This window comes from Zingiber officinale, chromosome 2A (genome assembly GCF_018446385.1).
Source record: "Zingiber officinale cultivar Zhangliang chromosome 2A, Zo_v1.1, whole genome shotgun sequence".
NCBI classification, from domain to species: Eukaryota; Viridiplantae; Streptophyta; class Magnoliopsida; order Zingiberales; family Zingiberaceae; genus Zingiber; species Zingiber officinale.
In genome coordinates, this window is record NC_055988.1 from 34,893,468 (window position 1) to 34,919,144 (window position 25,677).

General features: G+C 35.7%; 1 protein-coding gene across 1 annotated transcript in view; it reads left to right on the forward strand.

Moving 5' to 3' along the window:
* The first annotated feature begins 453 nt into the window (after positions 1 to 453).
* LOC122043630 (probable protein S-acyltransferase 22) overlaps positions 454 to 25,677 on the forward strand; it is a 59,480-nt gene continuing 34,256 nt past the window's right edge. The window contains exons 1-3 of the mRNA XM_042604237.1: positions 454 to 559; positions 656 to 736; positions 1,074 to 1,223. Of these exons, the coding sequence (XP_042460171.1) occupies positions 455 to 559; positions 656 to 736; positions 1,074 to 1,223 (336 nt within the window). The 5' untranslated portion in view covers position 454. The remainder of the gene's footprint in view (positions 560 to 655; positions 737 to 1,073; positions 1,224 to 25,677) is intronic.

Genomic DNA, 25,677 nt, shown 5'->3' on the forward strand with positions numbered 1-25,677 from the left:
TATAGTAAGCATTGTAGAGTCTGTGACAAATGCGTTGATGGCTTTGATCATCATTGCAGGGTGAGGGTTTTCTCCATTCACAACCTTATATGTTTTGTTATCTTGTAGTAATATGCAGTATTCATCTTTCCTTGTAGTGGATCAATAACTGCATAGGAAGAAAAAATTACAAAAGGTTCTTCATCCTCATGGTGTTTGCTCTTCTCTTGGTAAGCACAAATATTTCCTACCATTCCAATAGTTGTATTCATTAATCATAGTGATTGACACTATTTTCTTAGTGTAGATTTATCATCTGTGTGCATCAACTTAGAAGATACTATTTTCTTAGTACGTGAAGGACCTGATACATAGAATGCATTTTATGTCAGGTCCTTTTCATTCTGATTGACTATTGATTGGTCTCCATGCTTTGTGCACCTTGGGCCAGCTTATTCTGCAGTGAGCTGTTGGGATGCTTGTGCTGATACTGTGTTTTGTTGAGAGAAGGAGATTTTCTGCTGAAATTGTTTCAAAGCTGGGTAGTAGCTTTTCCTTGGCACCCTTTATCATTGTGGTGGTGAGTACTCAGAAGAGAAAATGAATGAAAATCACACATCATAATGAGGATTTTTCAAGGTTCTGATACTAATTTGATAATGTCTCTATAATGCAGGCTGTGTGCACTTTATTAGCCATGGTTGCTACTCTTCCAGTTGCACAACTTTTCTTCTTCCATATTCTTTTAATAAAAAAGGTACACTACTTTCATATTTCTACTTGTGACACAGCAAACACTACCAGTTACACAGCTCCTACATTTATATAAAACAAACCTATGTATCCGGTCAAATATCTCTATTTCAAGGAATATATCTTTTATATTTTCAAATTCTTTGCATTCATCCATACACTGAGCATTACTGAAACTTATTATCCAACTGAACTATTACAGCTTGTTATTTAACTGATAGATTTTCCATAGTGGAAAACAAATAGTAGAATTTGAACGATATGGTGTTGTTTATTCATCAATTCTGGAGAAAATTGACACTTTAACTAGCTCATGCTACTCTACATGGATGCGCTTACAGGGAATCAGCACCTATGATTACATTATTGCTTTGAGGGAGCAAGATCAGGAGCAGGAGCAACTTGCTGTTGGTGGGCAGCAAAGTCCGCAAATGTCCCAAGTGAGCTCTTTTACTGGACTAAGCAGCACCAGTCCGCAAATGTCCGCAAATGTCGTTGTCTTTTACTTGTATGATACAAATTTAATTTGTGGATCAATATGTATACATTTTGTTTGTATAATATAAAGTTTTATTTATTTGTTAAATAGTCTTATTATAAAAATGATTGTGGTTGTGGATATTCAATTATATGTAAATTTTGAGTATTTTTATAATTTTTGCTATTTAAAGAAAACACTATTTTTATAAATTTAAAAAGACAACGTTTTTAAGTAATAAAAGACAACGCTTAAAAAATAATGTCTTTGAGACCAACCACAACGCTTTTAAAGCGTTGTCTTTGATATGTGCATTTTTACAACAACATCTTTAACAACGCTTTTTAAGAACGAATAGACAACGCTTAAAAAGCGTTGTCTTTGTGACCAACCACAACGCTTTTAAAGCGTTGTCTTTGATATGTGCATTTTTACAACAGCATCTATAACAACGCTTTTTAAGAACGAAAAGACAACGCTTAAAAAGCGTTGTCTTTGTGACCAACCACAACGCTTTTAAAGCGTTGTCTTTGATATGACTTTCTACAACACCATCTACAACATCACTTTTTAAGTACATACGACAACGCCAAAAAAGCGTTGTTGTTTAGCTTTTTTCTTGTAGTGACACTTAGCATATAAATGTAGACATTTGACCAATGTGATTCTTATTTCTAAAATAAATGTTTATACAAAAAGCTAGGCTTTTAGTATACACTCTGACAATCTCCTACTTATACTAAAAGACTATGCTGCCATATACCCTGCCATACATCTGATTCCTAACCCTTCAACATGCCCATCAAAAGCTCTTGCCTTAAGGGCCTTAGTGAAAGGTTCTCTCAGGTTATCATCTGATGCAACTCGGCAACAACAACATCTCCTCGTTATACGATGTCTCGTATTGGGTGGTACTTGCGCTCTATTGTGTTTACTTGCCTTATGGACTTATGATTTCTTCAAGTTTGCTACTGCACCATTATTATTGTAATAATTTTTGGACAAACCAGAAATCATGTTTAAGTCCATCATGAAGTTTCTGAGCCATTCTGCTTCTATGACTGCCTCAGAGGCTGCCACATACTCAGCTTCTATGGTTGAGTCCGAAAAAGCACCTATGCTTAACACTCCTCCATAGTTATGACTTCATTTCCTAAAGTAAACACAAAACCCCTAGGTCAACTTACTATTGTCCCTATCTGATTGGAAGTCTGAATCCGTGTAACCCATAGGGAGTAAATTATCTGCCTTGTAAACTATCATATAATCTCTAGTCCCTCTAAGGTACTTCAATATATGCTTTACAGCAGTCCAATGTCCCTGTCCAGGGTTACTTTGATATCTGCTATCCATGCCTACGACAAAACAGATATCCGGTCTCGTACACAGCATAACATACATTAGGCTTCCGACATCCAAAGCATAAGGAACTGCCTTTATCCCCTCTATCTCCTTTGATGTCTTCAAAGACATATCTTTAGATAAAGCTACTCTATCCTTAAAAGGTTGAAAACTTTTCTTGGAGTCTTGCATACTAAAACGAGCTAGGATAGTATCGATATATGAAGCTCGGGATAAGCACAACATTCTTTTCTTGTTATCCCTTAATACTTTGATCCCGAGAATATGTGCGCATTCTCCCAAGTCTTTCATATCGAATTGCTTGGACAATCATACCCTTACTTCCGACAACACTTTGATATTGTTTCCAACTACAAAAAATGTCATCTACATATAGTACAAGAAATACCACCACGTTTCCATCACACTTCTTGTATACACAAGACTTATCCGGACACTGAATAAATCCATAGGTCTGGATTACTTCATTAAACTAGATGTTCCAAGACCTTGAAGCTTTGCTTCAGTTCATAAATAGACCGATTGAGCTTACATACTAGATACTCTTTGCCTTTTGCAATGAACCCCTCTGGTTGCTTTATATGGATGCTTTCTTCAAGACTTCCAGTATGAAAAGCTGTCTTGACATCCATTTGCCAAATCTCATAATCCATATGAGCAACAATAGATAAGAGTATCCGGATAGACTTAAACATGACTACCGGTGAAAAGGTTTCCTCATAATCGATACCCTTTTCCAACAAGCCTTGTTTGAAAGTTTTCACCTTCCCGTCTGTCCTTCTTTTTCTATTGTAGACCAAATGACTTTTACACCATTTGGTGATTCTATAAGCTCCCAGACTTTATTAGAACACATATATTCTAATTCTGTATTTATTACTCTTTGCCAAGATGCTGCATCTTCATCTTGGAGCGCTTCATCATATGCCCGAGAATCAGGTTCATGTTTACCAGGGATCAAGTCCAAAGACTCTCCCAAAATATGAATTTTCCAGGTTGCCTAACAACCCTTCCACTACAACGAGGCATTGTCTGTAATTGTGTATCATTTGTGATACGTGTTGTAGTTTCTTGTGATATTTCATCTTGTACAGTTGGTACTAGATTAGACGTGTCCTCTCTAATTATTTCCTTAAGAACAAATTTACTTATGGTCTTGTGGTTCATTACATAGTCCTCTTCTAAAAATCGGGCATTGGTGCCAACAATGACCTTCTGATTTTTAGGACTATAAACCTCCTTTCGTTTCTCTATGATAACCCACAAATAAGTGAACTTCTATCCAACTTATCAATGTCTCCCTTCAGCACATGTGCTGGACTACCCCAAATCCGAATATGCTTCAGACTAGGCTTACACACATTCTGCAATTCTATAGGAGTAGAGGGTTCTGACTTAGAAGGTACTTTGTTCACTTCCGTTTCCAGAGTATATCCTCAAAACGAATTTGGTAATTCTGAATAACTCATCATTGATCTAACTATTTCCATAAGAGTCCTATTCCTTCGTTCTACTACACCATTCTGTTGGGGTATACCAGGCGCAGTTAGTTGGGATTGAATCCCGACTTCTGATAAGTGAATCCTAAACTCTCCTAAGAGGTACTCGCCATTACGATCTCACCGTAGTGTCTTGATACTTTTACCTTGACATTTCTCCACATCATCCTTGTACTCTTTGAATTTATCAAAGCACTTGGACTTGCGGCGCATCAAGTAAATATACCCCGTATTTCGAATAGTCGTTTATAAAAGAGACGAAATATTCGAAACCACCTCTTGCCTGGATAATCATGGATCCACACAAATCAGAGTGAACCAATTCCAACACTTCTTTGGCTCTATACCCCTTAGACTTAAAAGACCTCTTGGTCATTTTTCCTTCCAAGTAAGACTCGCAGGTTGAAAAGTTTTTCACCACCAATGAACTCAAAAGTTCATTGGCTATTATCCTTTGAATCCTACTCAAGTCAATATGACCTAGCCTTAGATGCCAAAGATATGATTGGTTCATTTTCGAAGGTTGCTTTCTCTTATTAGAGTTAAAAGATGTGTTATTAATTTCCATTTGTTGCATCGTGGGAGTTATTGGATTATAAATTGTCAACCAATGTACCAGAACAGATAACTTCCCTATTATTCTTGATAACAACTTTGTTATAAAAAAAGACAGAATATCAAGTTCTTTGAATAGTTTAGAAACTGAAATCTAGTTCTTTCTAAACTTGGTACGTAAAGATAATTTCTCAAAATCCATGTTTTATTCCTATCAGAGGATAAACATCTCCCACTGCAACAGTTGCTACTTTTGCAGTAATGCCCATGTTGACAGTGTTTTTCCTTTCATATAGTTGTCGGGTTTCCTGAACCCTGCAATTAATTGCAGACATGATCAGTGGCTTCTGTATCTACACACCAGGTACCGGTAGTAACACCACTAAACATGTTTCTACAACTAATGAATAAAATACACCTTTATTATTCTTAGTTCTGAGAGGACAGTCTACCTTAATGTCCAAGTTTTGTTTCCAATCATTGGGACTACTAAGTCTATTCTATAGTATAACAACTAGGAGATTGACAAACATTTGAAATCCTAAGAATCACAAAAAATATTTGGTCAAGACCAACACCTTAAAATCCCCGTGAATTTTATATGCCATGATAGTATGGACGTGTATACATAATCAAAGAGGAGATTTTATCCATTAATTTTATTATCTCATCAACCTAACTTTATGACAAATAAAATTAATAGTTGGTCTATCTCTAATCAAATATTTGGTTAAAACTTTGAATTTAAAATAATATTGATTCCTCAAAACAATATCATTTAAATTCACCAACACCTCAAACACCGTGAATTTTGCATGCGACGATAGTGTGGACGTATACAAAAATAATCATTTGTAAGAGGCGGATTTTACCCATTAATAACCTTGTCAACTTATCTTTATGGAAAATAAAATTACCTCAAACACTGTGAATTTTGTATGCCACGATAGTGTGGACGTATACAAATCCAAACATTTGTAAGAGGGAGTTTACCCATTAATTTTATTATCTTGATAAATAAAATTACCTCAAACACCGTGAATTTTGTATGTCATGATAGTGTGGACGTATACAAAATCTCAACATTTGTAAGAGGGGGTTTTAATTTTATTATCTTGTCAACCTATCTTTATGAAAAATTAATAGTTGGTTTTCCTTCTGTTACACAACTAATAGCAGTGACTCCGATAAGGAGGATACTATTAAATGTGCCTAAGTGTATACCATTACTTGATACTTAGTCCATTAAATAAGATTGTGTCCCTTCCGATGGGGAAGATCACACGCTCCTAATTAATTTCCTATAATCATCCAAAATGGAAGTTTGATCTAGTGATCTGCAAACAAACTCATCCAATGGGGAGGGAGACACTCAGAGCCAACACGTAAGTTTGTCGTATCACTTACAAACCAGTAATGGAAACCGTGGAATTTATTTACTAATCCCTCTCCCACTTGGTTATTTAAGGTGAGGAATTTTAAACTATGCACATACATCACAGTAAATAAAAGCAATAAATATGGAAATTAATTTTCCAACTATTATGGCCTTTTCTGTCATTGTCCTCCGTGTGCTGCCAACCCTAGCTGCTGCCATCTTTAGCCACCGCAATCGGGTCTAGTCACCGCATCTATCTTGCTTTTTTTTTCCGCTGTGCCTCTGGTCCACAAATAGTACCACGCCTCGCAAGGATACGATCCGCGACAAAAATAGAATTTTACATATATTGATCCTATATTCCACAAAGGAATGTACATGTAATCTAGATTGAAACAAAAATGTAAAATCCTAATAAGTAATACAGCTCCTGCTGTATTTAATATTACAATCATGCACACACAATAAAATGTCCTTGACATGTCCTAAGGTCCAATCACACATAATATCTATAAACCATAATAATTGGAGCCTGCAACCACAAAGTTAGCACATCCTACTATTATTCTGCATAAATTATGTATGACATGTGCATAATTAAACTGAAAACCAAACACACAGAGGCAAACCCTAGCTCTGATACCAATTGTTGGTTGATCCTAAGAATATCGTACCGGTTCCACTGTACAAAAATTTTATATAAGTGTTGAACCTTTCCTAACAACCTATTGTGTTATTTAGAAATTAAATTCAGAATCGCAAATGGAACTTAACATTATTGATCCAAATTTAACTTCTCTGTTCTTAGTGGTTTAGACTTGGATCGCAAACGATGCTTAACATTATTGATCCAAATCCACCCATGTTACAAATTCAATTAAATATTAATTTCAGAAATCAACTTCCAGGTTAAACATGGCGAGTCACTAGGCCTTCTTGGGTATGGGAGCATCCACCACTTCCTAGACAAAGCATTTCAATGAAATCTAATATTTAATTTCCTTATATAACCTTAGGTTTAACCAAAAGGAACAATCAAATCACAAATTCGAAAAATAAAAAAAAACACAAACTCGAATCACAAATTCGAAACCTAGAATTATATGCCTCTTGTGTTTGGAATTCATACAAAGAAAAACTAGCATGATGCGAAAAACAATTACTAGTTATACATTTCTTTGTAAGCAACAACCTCTTGATTTTCTACCGTATTCCTCTTCTTATCTCGGACGTCGTGTGGGTGACGATCTACCGAGATGAGAACCACCCAAGCCCTTCTTCTTTCTTCTTCCAAGATTCGGCCAAGCAACCTTCTCCAAGAGATTATAAGTCTCGGCCACCAACCAAGCTCCAAGGAAAACTAGGAAACAAAACCTCCTTTCTCTTCTTCTTCTCCAAGCTAGATCCGGACACCAAAACAAGCAACTAGAGATTGATGAGGTTCATCCACTAAGGAGGAGGAGGAGATGATATGGCCGGCCACCACCAAGGAAGAAAAGAGAGAGGAAAAATAGAAGAGAGTTGTTATGAGGTGAGACACCTTTACCCCCTCTTTTATATTCCTTGGTCTTGGCAAATAAGGAAATTTAATTATAATTAAAATTCCCTTATATTCCTTGCCTTTGGTTAATAAGGAAAATTTAATTAAACTTTTCTTTTAACCCTTATCATGGCCGACCACATCACAAGCTCCAAATAAGGCAAGTTTTAAACACAAAAATTAAAACTTCCTTATTTGTTTTCGGAAGTTTTTAAAATATTCGTATTTGTTTCCAGAAGTTTTTAAAATAAAAATTTCTCTAATAATTTTTCCCTTCATGGTTGGTTATAAAAGGAAATTTTATAAATTAAAATCTTTCTATTAAAACATGTGGATGATTTCAAAAAAGGAAAGTTTTCTCTAAAATTAAAATCTTCCTTTCAATCTACAAATAAGGAAAGATATCAAATCTTTTCTTAATCTTTTGTAGAAACTTATAAAAGGAAATATTTAATTTTAAAACTCTCTTTTTAAATCATAAACATGGTTACAAAAAGGGAAAGTTTTATCAAAAATTAAAATATTCCATTTAATATTCCTTGCCTTTGGTTAATAAGAAAAATTTAATTAAACTTTTCTTTTAACCCTTATCATGGCCGACCACATCACAAGCTCCAAATAAGGCAAGTTTTAAACACAAAAATTAAAACTTTCTTATTTGTTTTCGGAAGTTTTTAAAATATTCGTATTTGTTTCCATAAGTTTTTAAAATAAAAATTTCTCTAATAATTTTTCCCTTCATGGTTGGTTATAAAAGGAAATTTTATAAATTAAAATCTTTCTATTAAAACATGTGGATGATTTCAAAAAAGGAAAATTTTCTCTAAAATTAAAATCTTCCTTTCAATCTACAAATAAGGAAAGATATCAAATCTTTTCTTAATCTTTTGTAGAAACTTATAAAAGGAAATATTTAATTTTAAAACTCTCTTTTTAAATCATAAACATGGTTACAAAAAGGGAAAGTTTTATCAAAAATTAAAATATTCCATTTAACTACAAATAAGGAATGATATCAAATCTTTCACTTAATCTTTTGTAGAAAGCTATAAAAGGAAAGATTTAAATTTTAAACTTTCTCTTTTAAAACCATGATATCCACATAAGAAAAGATTTTAAAATAAAATCCTTTTAATTTTATTAGGGTCGCCCACTGTTAGAGTGTATACTAAAAGCCTAGCTTTTGGTATAAACATTTATCTAGAAATAAGAATCACATTGGTCAAATGTCTATATTTATGATAAATGTAGTTGCTCAATTAATTTATATTGTAGATAACATGGTGTGTGGTGTCACATACAGAAGATCATGTTATCGGTTCCTTATAAATTATAAATAGTAGCTCACGACCAAGATGGAAAGGAACAAACTATTGGAAAGTCGTAGTGTAATTAGGTATTAGTTTATCTTAACTATATAATTACACTAGTACACTTAGAGTGTATTGAGTAGGACCATTTGAGGTCGTTCCTTTTATACTGACTTTATAAAGGAACAAAGACCTCAGTTATTATGGAAGTGTGTGCTCTTAATCCTAATATAATAACAAGCACATATATTTGATATTTATTTCTTTAATTTATCAATGGGTGAGATTTAGTTCGATAAATCAATAAGCCTGATAAATTGGGAAATGATATCACTTATAGTGTGTGTTGTTGAATATAGAAGGAAACTGTGTCCTAGTGATCTAGGTTGAGAATGTCTCCAAGAGGAGCTCATAAGGATTGTCATGTTAAACCCTGCAGGTGGACTTAGTCCGACATGACGATGAAGTTGAGTGGTACTACTCTTGGAGCTAGATATTAATTAAGCGAGTTGTCAGTAACTTACTTAATTAGTGGACATTTGTTATCTTAAACACAGGGAGACTAACACACTCATAATAAGAAGGAGCCCAAAAATGTAATTTGGGATTGGTGCGGTAGTTCAATAATAGTTCTTTAGTGGAATGAATTATTATTGATGAAATTAAGTTGTGTGTTCGGGTCGAACACGGGATGCTTAATTTCATCGGGAGACCAAAACCAATTCCTCCTCTCGGTCCCTATCGTAGCCTCTAGTATATAGAGATTTATACCCACCGCATACCCACCTTCTTACCCATCCAATGGGGCCGGCCAAGCTAGCTTGGAACCCAAGCTAGGGCCGGCCAAGACCAAGTGGATGAGCCATGTAGGTGGCCGGCCAAAGCTTGGGTCCCAAGCTTAGGTGGTCGGCCACTAGAATATTAAAAAGGATTTTTATTAAAATTATTTCTTATGTGGATATCATGATTTTAAAGAGAGTTTAAAATTAAAATTTCCTTTTATAACTTTCTACAAAAGATTAAGAGAAGAGATTAATCTCTTTCCTTATTTGTAGTTTAAAAGGATGGTTTTAATTTTTGGTAAAAACTTTCCTTATTTGTAAATCATCTACATGTTTAAAAGAGAGTTTAAAATTTGAAATCTTTGCTTATTTGTTGTTTAAAGGAGGATTTTAAATTTTAAGAAAACTTTCCTTTTTAACCATGTTCATGATTTAAAAGAGAGTTTAAAATTAAATATTCTCTTTTATAAGTTTCTACAAAAGATTAAGAAAAGATTTGATATCTTTCCTTATTTGTAGTTTAAAAGAGATTTTAATTTTTAGAGATAACTTTCTTTTTATCCACATGTTAAAAGAAAGATTTTAATTTATTAAATTTCCTTTTTATAAACCAATCATGAAGGGATAAAAATTATTGGAGAAATTGTATAAATTTTCGGAAGCAAATAAGGAAGTTTTAATTGGTGTTTAAAATTTTATTTGCTTGGAAGTTTATTGTTGTGGCCGGCCATTGAATTTTGAAAAGAAAAAATTGTTTTAATTAAATAAATTTTCCTTTTCATTGGCAAAAGAATTAGAAAGTTTTTATTAAATTTTCCTTATTTGCCAAGACCAAGGATTATAAAAGAGGGGGTAGAGAAGGCTTCAAGGCTAACGACTCTATTCTATTTTTCTCCCTCTTTTCCTTGGTGGTGTGGCCGGCCCTATTTCTCTCCTCTCCTCTTGTTGGCCGAAACTTATCTCTTGGTGGAGCTTTTGTTAGTGGCCGGATCAAGGAAGGAGAAGAAGGAGAGAAAGCAAGCCTCGTTTCTAGCATCCCTTGGAGCATGGTGGTGGTGGCCGAACATCTTCATCCTAGAAGATGTTTTGATGGCCGAAACTTGCAAGGAAGAAGAATGTGATTGGTGGTTTCTCATCTCGGAAGATCGTTGCCCACACAACGTCCGAGGTTAGAAAAGGAATATGGTAGAAGATCAAGAGGTCTTTCTAAAAGGTATAACTAGTAATTTTTCTTTCCGCATCATACTAGTTATTTTTGGAAATAATACCAAATACAAGAGGCATACGATTCTAGAGTTTCGAATTTGTTTTCGATATAGTGTTCTTTTGTTTTTCTTTCCCTTGTGATTTGATTATTCTTTTCGGTTAACCTAAAGTTATTTTAGGAAATTAAATATTATCTTTCCATAAAAGGTTTTGTCTAGTCGGTGGTGGTTGCTCCCATATCTAAGAAGGCCGTGTGCCTCGCCACGTCAGTACTGGGAACCAATTATGGAAATTAATATTTAATGGAATTAATAACTTAAGGTGATTTGGGTCGAACGTGTTAAGTTCAGAGATCCAAGTCAAAACCTAAAAGAACAAATAGATTAAGTTTTGGATCAAACGTGTTAAGTTCCGCAGGCGATCCAAAATTTAATTTAAAAGAACACATGGTAGCTAGGAAAAGGTTCAGACATTTGTACAAAATTTTTGTACAGTGGAACCTCTAGGTTTTCCGAGTAGCAACCAACAATTGGTATCAGAGCTAGGGTTTTACCTCTGTGTATTTGGTATTAGTTTAATTATGCACATGTCATACATAATTTAGGCAGGTTAATAGTAGGATGTGCTAACTTTGTGGATGCAGGATCCAACTATTATGGCTTATAGTTATTATGTGTGTGATTGGACCCTTGGACATGTCAAGGGCATTTTATTGTGTGTGCATGATTGTATTATAAAATACAGCAGGAGCTGTATTTAGTTTTATTAGGATTTTATTTTTGATCTAGTTACATGTACATTCCTTTTATGGAATATAGGATCGATGGATGGAAATTTTATTTTATGTTCGATCTAGTTTACATGTACATTCCTTCGAGGAATATAGGATCAAAATGTAAAATTCTATTTATGTCGCGGATCGAATCTTACAAAGCGTGGAACCTTCTAAGGACCAGAGGCGCAGCGGAACTAGGAGCAAGATGGATGCGACAGCTAGACCCGGTGGCGATATGGCAGCAGCTTGGGATGACAACACACGGAGGACAACAAGAGATAAAAGCCATAATAGTTGAAAATTAGATTTTCTATTTATTGCTTTTATATTGTACTGTGTGTGCATGTTAGTTTACATATTTAGTAGGCTAGCATAGTTAAAATTCCTCATTTATAAATAACTAAGTGGGAGAGGGATTTTTAAGTAAATCCCATGGTCTCCATTACTGGTTTATAAGTGATGCAAACAAGCTTGCGCGTTGGCTCTGAGTGCCTTCCTCCATAACGGATAAGCTTATTTGTGGATCACTAGAACAGACTTCCATTTTTGGATGACTATAGGAAGTTAATTAAGAGCGTGTGATCTTCCCCAACGGAAGGGGCATAATCTTATTAATGGACTTAGTGTCAAGTAATGGTATACACTTAGACACATCTAATAGTATCCTCCCCATCGGAGTCACTGCTATTATTTGTGTGACCAAATGATACCAACTATTAATTTTATTTGTCAAAAAGTTAGGTTGACAAGATAATAAAATTAATGGGTTAAAACCCTCCTTTTACAAATGTTGAATTTGTATACGTCCACACTAACGTGGCATGCAAAATTCACGGTGTTTGAGGTGTTGGTGAATTTAAATAATATTGTTTGAGGAATCAATATTTTTTTTTAAATTCAAAAGTTTTTGACCAAATATTTGATCAAAGACAGATCAACTATTAATTTTATTCGTCATAAAGTAAAGTTGACTAGATAATAAAATTAATGAATAAAATCTCCTCTTCGATTTTGTATACGTCCACACTATCGTGGCATACAAAATTCATGGAGATTTTTAAGGAGTTGATCTTGACCAAGTATTTTGTGATTCTTAGGATTTAAAATGTTTGTCAATCCCCTAGTAGTCATACTATAAGAAAGACTTAGTAATCCCAATTGTAATGATTGGAAATAGGACTTGGACATTAAGGTAGACTGTCTTCTTAGAACTAAGAACAATATAGGTGTATTTAATTCATTAGTTGAAACATATTTAGTGGTGTTATCTACCAGAACCTAGAGTGTAGATACAGATGCCATTAATCATGTCCGCAATTCATTGCAGGGTTCCAGGAAACCCGGCAACTAAATGAAAATTAAAACACCGTCTACATGGGCACTACTGTAAAAATGGTAGCTGTTGCAGTGGGAGATGTTTATCTTTTGATAAGAATAAAACATGGATTTTTGAGTAATTGTCTTTACGCACCAAGTTTAGAAATAACTAGTTTTCAGTTTCTAAACTATTCAAAGAACTTAATATTCTGCCTCTTTTAAATAACAAAGTTGTTATTAAGAAAAAGAGGGAAGTTATCTGTTCTGGTACGTTGGTTGGCAATTTATAAATCCAATAACTCTCACGATGCAACAAATGGAAATTAGTAACACATCTTCTAACTTTAAGAGAAAGTAATCTTCGAAAATGAACCAATTATATCTTTGGCTTCTAAGGCTAGGTTATATTAACTTGAGTAGGATTCATTGGTAGCTGATGAACTTTTGGGTTCATTAGTAGTGGAAATCTTTCCAACCTACGAGTCTTACTTGGAAGGAAAAATAACCAAGAAACTTTTAAGTCTAAGGGGTATGGAGTCAAAGATATATTGGAATTGGTTCATTCTGATTTGTGTGATCCTATGAGCATCCAGGCAAGAGGTTGTTTCAAATATTTCATCTATTTTATAGACAACTATTTGAGATACGGATATATTTACTTGATGTGTCGCAAGTCTAAGTGCTTTGATTAGTTCAAAGAGTACGAGACTGATGTGGAGAAACGACAAAGTAAAAGTATCAAGACACTACGGTAAGATCGTAGTGGCAAGTACCTCTTGGGAGAATTTAGGAGTCATTTATCAGAAGTAGGGATTCAATCCCAACTAACTGCACCTGGTACACCCCAACAGAATGGTGTAGGAAAAGGAAGGTATAAGACTCTTATGGAAATAAGTAGATTGATGAGTTATTAAGAATATTATCAAAATCATTTTAAGGATATACTCTGGAAATGAGAGTGAATATAGTACCTTCTAAAGTCAGAACTCTCTACTCATATAGAATTTCTGAATAGGCGTAAGCCTATTTCGAAGCATATTCGGATTCGGGTAGTCCAACACATATGCAGAAGAGAGACAATGATAAGTTGGACAGGAATTCACTTGTTTGTGGGTTATCCCAGTGAAATGAAAGTAGGTTTATAGTCTTAAAAATCAGAAGGTCATTGTTAGCATCAATGATCGATTTTTAGAAAATGACTATGTAATAAACCATGTGCCCATAAGAAAATTTGTTCTTAAGGAAGTAATAAAAGGCATGTCTAATCTAATACCAACTGTACAAGATGAGATACTACAAGAAAACTGCAACACGTATCACAAATGATACACAATTGCAGAAAGTGCCTTGTCGTAGTGGGAGGGTTGTTAGGCAACCTAAAAAGATTCATGTTTTGGGAGAGTTTTTGGACTCGATCTCTGGAGGACATGAACCTGATCTCCGGACATATGAAGAAACACTCCAAGATAAAGATGCAACATCTTGGCAAAGAGTAATGAATAACAGAATTAGAATATATGTATTCAAATAAAATCTGGAAGCTTGTAGAACCACCAAATGGTATAAAAGCCTTTGGGTGTAAAAAGGTCTATAATAGGAAAAGAGGGATAGAAAGGAAGGTAGTAACTTTCAAAGCAAGGCTTGATGAAAAAGGAAACTTTTTCACTGGTAGCCATGCTTAAGTCTATCCGGATTCTTTTATCTATTTGGCAAGTGGATGTCAAGACAGCATTCCTTAATGGAAGTCTTGATGAAAGCATCCATATAAAGCAACCAGAAGGGTTCATTGCAAAGGGCTAAGAGCATCTTGTGTGCAGCTCAATCAGTCTATGGACTGAGGCAAAGCTTCAAAGTCTTGGAACATCCGGTTTATCAAAGTAATCCAGACCTATGGATTTATTGAGTAAACGGATAAGTCTTGTGTATACAAAATGTGTGATGGAAACGTGATGGTATTTCTTGTACTATACGTAGATAACATTTTTGGTAGTTGGAAACAATATCAAAATGTTGTCAGAAGTAAGGGTATGGTTGTCCAAATAATTCGATATAAAGGACTTGGGAGAATGTATATATTTTTGAGATCAAAGTAATAAGGGATCGAAAGAAAAAATATATTTTACTTATCCCAAGCTTGATACATCGGAAAATCCTTGCTCGTTTTAAGCATGCAAAACTCCTCAAAAGGTTTCTTACCTTTTAAGCATGGAGTGTCTTTATCTAAAGAGATGTCTCCGATGACATTAAAGGAGATTGAGGACATGTAGGCAGTTCTTTATGCTTCGGCAGTTAGACAACCTAATGTATGCTATGCACGAGATCTGAAATCTGTTTTGCCAAGGGCATAGTTAGTAGATATCAAAGTAACCCTAGACAAGGACATTGGACTGCAGTAAAGCATATATTAAAGTACCTTAGAGGCGCTAGAGATTATATGCTAGCTTACAAGGCAGTTAATTTGGTCCTAGTGGGTTGCATGGATTTTGGCTTCCAATTGGATAGGGATAATAATAAGTCAACCTCGGGGTTTTGTGTTTACTTTAGGAGGTAAAGTCATAACTATGGAAGAGTGATAAGCATAGGTGTTTTTCTAGACTCCACCATAGAAGCTTAGTATATGGCAAGCCTCTGAGGTAGCAATAAAAGTTGAATGACTCAATAACCTCAAGATAGACTTAGATATGATTTCTGGTTTGTCCAAAGATTGTTACAATTTATTGTAATAATGTTGGTGCAGTAGCAAACTCGAAGAAACCATAAGTCTATAAGGCAAGTAAACACAATAGAGCGCAAGTACCACCCAATACGAGAAATCGTATAAACGAGGAGAAGTTGTTGCTGCCTAGATTGCATCAGGTGATGACCTATAGATACTTTCACTAAGGTCCTTAAGGCAAGAGCTTTTGATGGACATGTTGAAGGGTTGGGAATCAGATGTATGGCAGCAGATATGGCAGCTTAGTCTTTTAGTATAAGTGGGAGATTGTTAGAGTGTATACTAAAAGCCTAGCTTTTGGTATAAACATTTATCTAGAAATAAGAATCACATTGGTCAAATGTCTACATTTATGATAAATGTAGTTGCTTAATTAATTTATATTGTAGATAACATGGTGTGTGGTGTCACATACAGAAGATCATGTTATCGGTTCCTTATAAATTATAAACAGTAGCTCACGACCAAGATGGAAAGGAACAAACTATTGGAAGGTCGTAGTGTAATTAGGTATTAGTTTATCTTAACTATATAATTACACTAGTACACTTAGAGTGTATTGAGTAGGACCATTTGAGGTCGTTCCTTTTATACTGACTTTATAAAGGAACAAAGACCTCAGTTATTATGGAAGTGTGTGCTCTTAATCCTAATATAATAACAAGCACATATATTTGATATTTATTTCTTTAATTTATCAATGGGTGAGATTTAGTTCGATAAATCAATAAGCCTGATAAGTTGGGAAATGATATCACTTATAGTGTGTGTTGTTGATTATAGAAGGAAATTGTGTCCTAGTGATCTAGGTTGAGAATGTCTCCAAGAGGAGCTCATAAGGATTGTCATGTTAAACCCTGCAGGTGGACTTAGTCCGACATGACGATGAAGTTGAGTGGTACTACTCTTGGAGCTAGATATTAATTAAGCGAGTTGTCAGTAACTTACTTAATTAGTGGACATTTGTTATCTTAAACACAGGGAGACTAACACACTCATAATAAGAAGGAGCCCAAAATGTAATTTGGGATTGGTGCGGTAGTTCAATAATAGTTCTTTAGTGGAATGAATTATTATTGATGAAATTAAGTTGTGTGTTCGGGGCGAACACGGGATGCTTAATTTCATCGGGAGACCAAAACCAATTCCTCCTCTCGGTCCCTATCGTAGCCTCTAGTATATAGAGATTTATACCCACCGCATACCCACCTTCTTACCCATCCAATGGGGCCGGCCAAGCTAGCTTGGAACCCAAGCTAGGGCCGGCCAAGACCAAGTGGATGAGCCATGTAGGTGGCCGGCCAAAGCTTGGGTTCCAAGCTTAGGTGGCCGGCCACTAGAATATTAAAAAGGATTTTTATTAAAATTATTTCTTATGTGGATATCATGATTTTAAAAGAGAGTTTAAAAATTAAAAATTTTCTTTTATAACTTTCTACAAAAGATTAAGAGAAGAGATTAATCTCTTTCCTTATTTGTAGTTTAAAAGGATAGTTTTAATTTTTGGTAAAAACTTTCCTTATTTGTAAATCATCTACATGTTTAAAAGAGAGTTTAAAATTTGAAATCTTTGCTTATTTGTTGTTTAAAGGAGGATTTTAAATTTTAAGAAAACTTTCCTTTTTAACCATGTTCATGATTTAAAAGAGAGTTTAAAATTAAATATTCTCTTTTATAAGTTTCTACAAAAGATTAAGAAAAGATTTGATATCTTTCCTTATTTGTAGTTTAAAAGAGATTTTAATTTTTAGAGATAACTTTCTTTTTATCCACATGTTAAAAGAAATATTTTAATTTATTAAATTTCCTTTTTATAAACCAATCATGAAGGGATAAAAATTATTGGAGAAATTGTATAAATTTCCGGAAGCAAATAAGGAAGTTTTAATTGGTGTTTAAAATTTTATTTGCTTGGAAGTTTATTGTTGTGGCCGGCCATTGAATTTTGAAAAGAAAAAATTGTTTTAATTAAATAAATTTTCCTTTTCATTGGCAAAAGAATTAAGGAAGTTTTTATTAAATTTTCCTTATTTGCCAAGACCAAGGATTATAAAAGAGGGGGTAGAGAAGGCTTCAAGGCTAACGACTCTATTCTATTTTTCTCCCTCTTTTCCTTGGTGGTGTGGCCGGCCCTATTTCTCTCCTCTCCTCTTGTTGGCCGAAACTTATCTCTTGGTGGAGCTTTTGTTAGTGGCCGGATCAAGGAAGGAGAAGAAGGAGAGAAAGCAAGCCTCGTTTCTAGCATCCCTTGGAGCATGGTGGTGGTGGCCGAACCTCTTCATCCTAGAAGATGTTTTGATGGCCGAAACTTGCAAGGAAGAAGAAGGTGATTGGTGGTTTCTCATCTCGGAAGATCGTTGCCCACACAACGTCGGAGGTTAGAAGAGGAATACGGTAGAAGATCAAGAGGTCTTTCTAAAAGGTATAACTAGTAATTTTTCTTTCCGCATCATACTAGTTATTTTTGGAAATAATACCAAATACAAGAGGCATACGATTCTAGAGTTTCAAATTTGTTTTCGATATAGTGTTCTTTTGTTTTTCTTTCCCTTGTGATTTGATTATTCTTTTCGGTTAACCTAAAGTTATTTTAGGAAATTAAATATTATCTTTCCATAAAAGGTTTTGTCTAGTCAATGGTGGTTGCTCCCATATCCAAGAAGGCCGTGTGCCTCGCCACGTCAGTACTGGGAACCAATTATGGAAATTAATATTTAATGGAATTAATAACTTAAGGTGATTTGGGTCGAACATGTTAAGTTCCGCAGGAGATCCAAGTCAAAACCTAAAAGAACAAATAGATTAAGTTTTGGATCAAACGTGTTAAGTTCCGCAGGCGATCCAAAATTTAATTTAAAAGAACACATGGTAGCTAGGAAAAGGTTCAGACCTTTGTACAAAATTTTTGTACAGTGGAACCTCTAGGTTTTCCGAGTAGCAACCAACAGCCCACAACAAGGTTGGGCTCCAAGCTATGGTCGTCCCCCCTTCACTTTGCTCATCCCTTGGTTTGGCCGACCCAAGCTTGGACTCCAAGGTTGCTTGGCTGACCACTTAAGGGTGGGTAGGAAGTGGGTATGTGGTGGGTATAATTCTCTATATACAAGAGGTTACGATAGAGACCGAGAGGAGGAATTGGTTTTGGTCTCCCGACGAAATTAAGCTTCCCGTGTTCGCCCCGAACACCCAACTTAATTTCATCAATAATAATTTATACCACTAAAGAATTATTATTGAACTACCGCACCAATCCCAAATTACATTTTGGGCTCCTTCTTATTATGAGTGTGTTAGTCTCCCTGTGTTTAAGAAGTCGAATGCCCACTAATTAAATGAGTTACTGACAACTCTCTTTAATTAATATTTTAGTCCAAGAGTAGTACCACTCAACCTTATTGTCATGTCGGACTAAGTCCACCTGCAAGGTTTAACATGACAATCTTTATGAGCTCCTCTTGGGGACATTATCAACCTAGATTACTAGGACATAGTTTTCTTCTATAATCAACAATTCACACTATAAATAATATCACTTCCCAACTTTTCAGGCCTTTTGATTTATCGAGCTAAATCTCACCCTTTTATAAGTCAAAGAAATAAATACTAAATATATGTACTTGTTATTATATTAGGATTAAGAGCACACACTTCCATAATAACTAAGGTTTTGTTCTTTTATTAAGTTAGTATAAAAAGAACTTACCTTAAATGGTCCTGCTCAATACACTCAGAGTGTACTAGTGTAATTTATTAGTCAAGATAAACTAATACCTAATTATACTACGACTATTGCAATGGTTTGTTCCTTTCCATCTTAGTCGTGAGCTATTGTTTATAATTTATAAAGAATTGATAACATTATCTTTTGTGTGTGACACCATACACCATGTTATCTACAATATAAATTAATTAAACAACTACACTTAGCATATAAATATTGACATTTGACCAATGTGATTCTTATTTCTAAAATAAATATTTATACAAAAGCTAGGCTTTTAGTATATACTTTAACAGGCGCTTGCGCTGACTGTAGTGTTGGAGGCGCCTTCATTATGTTGAAGGCACCCTCAACTTGTCCGAGGCGCCTTCAAGAGCATTTAAGGCACCTCTGACACAGTTTACGTGACCGTTTGCAACCGGATAGAACTCTATCCGGTCTTCACATTGGAGGCACCTCGGATGGTCTTTGGAGGCACCCTCAACCTTAGAGATAGAGTTTCCATGGGCTATAAAAGGACCCCTGGACCTATAAATTAATCATTCAATTCTGTAACAACTTCCTAGCAACATCTAAGCATTCTTAGTGTGTAAAAAGACTTCTTCGCCTACAGTAAAGGAGACATTCTAATAGAGCTGTTCGACTGCCTTCGATTAACAACTCTCTGGGTTGTAACCAAGTTAAATTCTCTTTCTCTCTTTTATTTCTGTTTAGTTTTGATTTTATTGTTGCTAATTTTTGAGTTGAAAGTTTGAGGAAGGTAGTCTTTATTTTTCAAGCAATTCACTCCTCCCCTCTTGCCGGTCCCACTGCACCAACACAATGATCCTCTTCCATAATAATTTACGATAGACATTAAAACTACAAATTTGTTGATGCAATTAGTGTGTGTATATATATAAAATATCTTGTTGGATATCTGATCTCTCCCGTATAAAGGGTTACTATGCTAGAGCAAATACCCCATATGATTTACCCCATTGTAGAGAGTGTGAAGCAGTCCTAGAAGGACCGTTAAAATGATGACTTTACCTTTTCTTCAATAAAACTACAATTTTAATATAGATCTCTAGACCTAACCAACTTACTATAATTTAATGTCAAACATTATAATCATATTATTTGATGAATCATAACAGAGGAAATAAGATTCCCCAACACCATTTTTTTATGTCTATAATATCTAGATTAGGGTTGAAATAACCTTCATTATGGGAGTTCCCAAAAAAATGATTCATTTGCAATTATGTGTTTTACCAAATTTAAGAATTTTATAACTCCCTACATTTCTAGCCCATTCAATAATGATAGACGCATATCATATTTTCGTCAACCATTTTGGTACCGTTGGTATCTAGCATACATTTCGATATCTAGCCTATGCCAAGTACATAGGACACACCTACATCACTCAATCGACTGGTCAAGATTGCTGAATAGGTTGATTGTATGAGCTCGAGTAGGTTGTGTGCACCAAATGTATGTTGTTGGTGCGGGAAGCATCCGACGATCGAACCCGAGGTTTTGATAATGACAAAGGATTCAAAGTTAAGGTATTTTGTGATCTGACAGCTTTGTTGAGTGTTTCAGGAAAATCCTAGCTGCGGTTAGGCAAAGGGAAAACCCTAGGGGGCGGTAACCCTAGGTCATAGGGGGTGGTAACCCTATGCGAAAAGTGTTGGCAGGTCGATGGCTTCAGGCAAAAGTCCTAGGGGGTGGTAACCCTAGGTGGAAAGTCCTGGTGTCGCGAACCAGGTGTAAGACTGGACTAGCCTGGAAGTGGATGTACAGCAGAAAGTCCGGAAGCGTCGAGTGCTGAGCAAAAGTCCAGTCGATCTGGAGGATCACACTAGCAACAGGTAAATCTCCTGAGTGGAGTAGGTGAGGACGCGTTCCCCGTAGAGGGAACAGTAGGCGTCGGGTCGACCTAGGGTTTCCGGTCAGAAACCCGAAGTCAGACCCGGACAGTCCGGAGACTGTCGAACTTTCATTCATATTCATGATATTATGTGTGCTAACTTTGTCTTGTAGGATATGTGTGTAGTTTGTAGACTAACACATTGTGCAGGGACAAAAGATCAACATTAGCCTCGGGTGAACAGTGTCCGAGGCGCCTCCATAGAGCTTGGAGGCGCCTCGGGTGCGAAGGTGAGCTGGCTGTGCGCTGGAGTTGGAGGTGTCTTAAAGGGCAGTGAAGGCGCCTTGGACCGCAGCATGGAGGCGCCTTGAAGGCGCATAAAGGCGCCTTCAAAGGGATAATGCGCGACTTGATCAGCGCTTATCGACGCGTGTGACCCGGGGCTTGGAGGCGCCTCGGACAACCTTAGAGGTGCCTCCAGCACCCTTTATAAGCAGTGTTCGAGCACCTCGTCCAGAATAACACTCTCCAAGTGATCTCTTGCTACGTGCTGCGAACCTGACGACCCAGAAGTGCTGCGACGCGACACCGACAACCCGGAACTACGCTTCTCCATCTTTAGTTGTCGGTATAAATATTATGTTATAAATCTGAGCTGTAAATTCCTATAATTGAACAAATTATCATGCTTATAGTTGTTGCCCACCGAAAGCGATCAAGGATCGCAGGCCTTCGAGTAGGAGTCGATCTAGGCTCCGAACGAAGTAAATAGCTTGCCTCTTTGTGTGATTGTTTCTATTTCCGCTGCATTTACTCGAACGATTTTACGATTCCAAAAAAGTGAAAGCCACGAGCGCTATTCCCCCCCCCCCCCCCTCTAGTGCTTTCGATCCAACATATGCCTGAGCCTAAGCTTGAGTGAGAACAACTTGAGTCCGAATGGGTTGAGCTCCCATCTAGGGCTGAGTGGATGAGCACCTTGGGTCCCAAGTGGTTGATCTCTCTGATGTGTGTATTTCTTGCATGATTTTAGTATTATTTTGGATGTATTTTGTTTCATCACATGAGCATATTTTGTATGTTTGCATTTTCTTTTTATTGTTTTCACATTTTTTGTTCTAAGATATGCTTTGTACTTTTTAATTGATAGGACACAAAATTAGAGCCAAATTGGAGTTTATAAGCCTTGAAACATGAATTCAAAGCAAGGAACAAGCTCTTACCTTATCCCATGACACAAGTGTATTCCTCCACCTGAATATAGAAGAAAAATGGAGGAACAATGGAGTCCACAACTTCTGACATGCCCAAATTGTGCCCATGGGTACGACCATGTTGTTTGCTGCCCTATGGAGGGCTAAAATAGTAGAGAAAACTTGTAAAGGCTATAACTTTTGACTCGAGTTGAAACACGGGGCATATAATATATCAAATTGAAGATAATTCAAAGATTTACAAGTTTAGTTCAGGATGGAACTTGTAAAAAAATCCAATTTAAAGGCCCCAAAATGATGTTTGTGGCATGGTGGTGGCTCCTCGACAATTTAGGAAAGCTTCAATGAATTTGGAAGACTTTGGAAATTATAAAAGAACCCATTTTGCTTGCATAATCTAGGATTTGAAGGTTCTTCCCTCTCTAGGAGGAGGATTTTCCCCATGACAAGGAACTCTAGGAGAGCAACACTAAAGAACCGTCGAAGTTTTTATCCAACTTAGAGCTTGGAGTTTCTTTTGAAGACACCAACAATAATATGACTAAGCTTTCTCTTCTCTTTCCTCTTTGATTTGAGTTATAGGATGTCTTCTTCTCTATCCTTCTGTTGTAATTCCATTTTTATGGAACAATACTCTAGATTCTAGAACGAGGGAGTAGCCTGATGTATTATTGACATTTGTTTTCTATTTCTATTTGTCTTTCTTTATCGCATGATATGTTTATCCATGATCCGGATTTATTGCGCATACATGATTATGAAACTAATCGTGCATCTTCATATCCCATGGGATATGAGGAAGGAACAAAAAGTGAAACTAAATCTCTAACCCATAAAGAATGAGATGTGAGGGGTTGGTTATAAAAGTAGTCTAAAACCTCACGAGTGCACCATTTTCTATCACATAGCCTAATGGGTTTATCCCGATTTAGTGTAACAAAGTAAGAAATAGAACTTAGAGGATCATGGGGCATCACGATAGGAGTCTCCCTGAGAAAGTGTTTGCTTTAGTAAGGCTACCTTAAAACTAGGTGTGACGTTTGGGTAGACGCGCCAGTATAATTCCAAAAGTTTATACCGATATCTCGGGATAGACCACCTGCATACATATAAACATTGAGGTAAGAAAGTAAATAATATTTAGAGTGTTTAGAATTATCGTGGCTAAATTGAAATCTTAGACAAATATGAATTTCTCCTTTCACTTCTCGTGTGTTCTTGACTCATTTTCTTCTTTTCCGACTCTTGCGATTTGTGATTTTCTAGATGATCTGCTTCACGATTCTGACTGATAGTCGATTTTACAGTCTTTGTGGGATCAATCTTTTTATTACTTGAAGGTAACTATGTACTTATGATTTTCGTCCATCAAATTTTTTGATACCGTTGCTGGAGACTGTGTCAAAATCAATATTAGTTCAATTGAGATTTACTTAATCTAGACTTTTCCCCTTATTTACTATTTTTATTTTTTCTCTCTTCTTTCCTTTTATTTTGTTTTATTTTCTCTTTCTTTCAATTTTTTTTCCTTTTCTTTATTTTTTTTTTGTTTTGGCAGCTTTTTCTTTTCCTTTTATTATCTCTTATTTTCTTTTTCTTCTTACAATCATTTTTTTCCTTTTCTTTTCTTTTTCCATTTTTACTTTTTACTGCTAGATTTGATCCAGTCCTTTTTTAGGTGGACACATTTTCCTTATATGCATGATGAATACTCTAACTCAAAAATTGTATGAATCTAATATTGTGAATTTTTTTTAAACTATTATTATGAGGTTTATGATGCAAAACGTCAGACAACCAATAATTACAGCAGAACATGCAACTTAGAAATTTTGATGAAAAATTTCATTAAATAAATTTTGAAGTCAAGTCGACAACATGAAGTTGCTATGGACACAATCAAAAAGTCTATGGACAGCATTGATACTGATCCTATCTAAAGGCTGAGAAGATGATGTTCTGATTTAGGTGAATGGTTCATTGACTAATAGTTGACTCTTCGATCTGGGATGAAGCTCCTCAATGATCCCGTGCACCACCAGATGATTTAATGAAGCGTTAGTGACCAAAGACCGGGAAAATGGTCCCTGGCAAAATCCTTCGACGCTCAAGTCAGAAAGTTTCCTTGTAAGTGGATGAAGAACAGTAGCGGATGTACGAATGAATGTCTCAAATGCGAAAATTACGTACCTTGTCAACGGAAAGCACCCCTCTTTTTATATCCTCTCACAATCTCCGTGATCATGAGGTGACTTCATGCATAAGAGTTTGTTAGGTTGTTCCGCGAAAAGCTTCTGAGGAATCTTTTTTGTACCCACAGTTGTACATCTTTTGTTGTTTATAACTTAAACATTTTCTGAAGTCAGTGGAGTAGGATGTTGTTATAGATGAATCACCGATGGGAAATAAATTTGCCTCCGAAGGACGTTCCAAAGGAATATTCTCCGACAACTATGACAGATTATAAAAATGTTATCTGTTGCTTGTCCATTAAATGTATCTTAGCTAGTCTGCAAGGCCGATCGTATTGCTTGCTATTATATCTATTTGCTCTATCGTATGTTAAATACTATAGAGATATGTTCAGAGACTAATATAGTGCTCACAGTATGCCAAAACTTCATTCAAGAAGTAATTTGATAGATCATGTATGTTAGAGCTTTATTTTAGGGGCAATGTGACATTAGGTAACTTAAACTCGGTCAACCTATGCCCGACTGAGCAGATATGTAGAGTTTCCTAAGGATAAGTACCTTTAAGTTCATCTGGTTTTTACCTAAATGGGTGTACACCAATACCTTTATGTTCAATCGACCTTTATTCGGCCGATCTTATACTAAGAGCTGTATAAGGCTAAGTGTTTTTAAATCCACCCGATTTTTACCCGATCAAGCATACATAGAGAGTCTTATGTTCAATCGACCTTTGTTTGGCCGGTCTAATATTAAGAGTTTTATAAGGCCAAGTGTCTTTAAGCTTGCCTGGTCTTTACCCAGTTGGGTAAACACAGAGAGCCTTATGTTCAATCGGCATTTGTTCGACCGGTCGTATATTAAGAGTTTTATAAGACCAAGTGTCTTTAAGCCAATCTGGTCTTTACATGGCCAGGCATATATAGAGAGCCTTATGTTTGATTGACCTTTGTTCGGTCGATTTTATATTAAGAGTTTTATAAGGCCAAGTGTCTTTAAGCTCGCCCGATCTTTACCCAACCGGGCATACATAGAGCGCCTT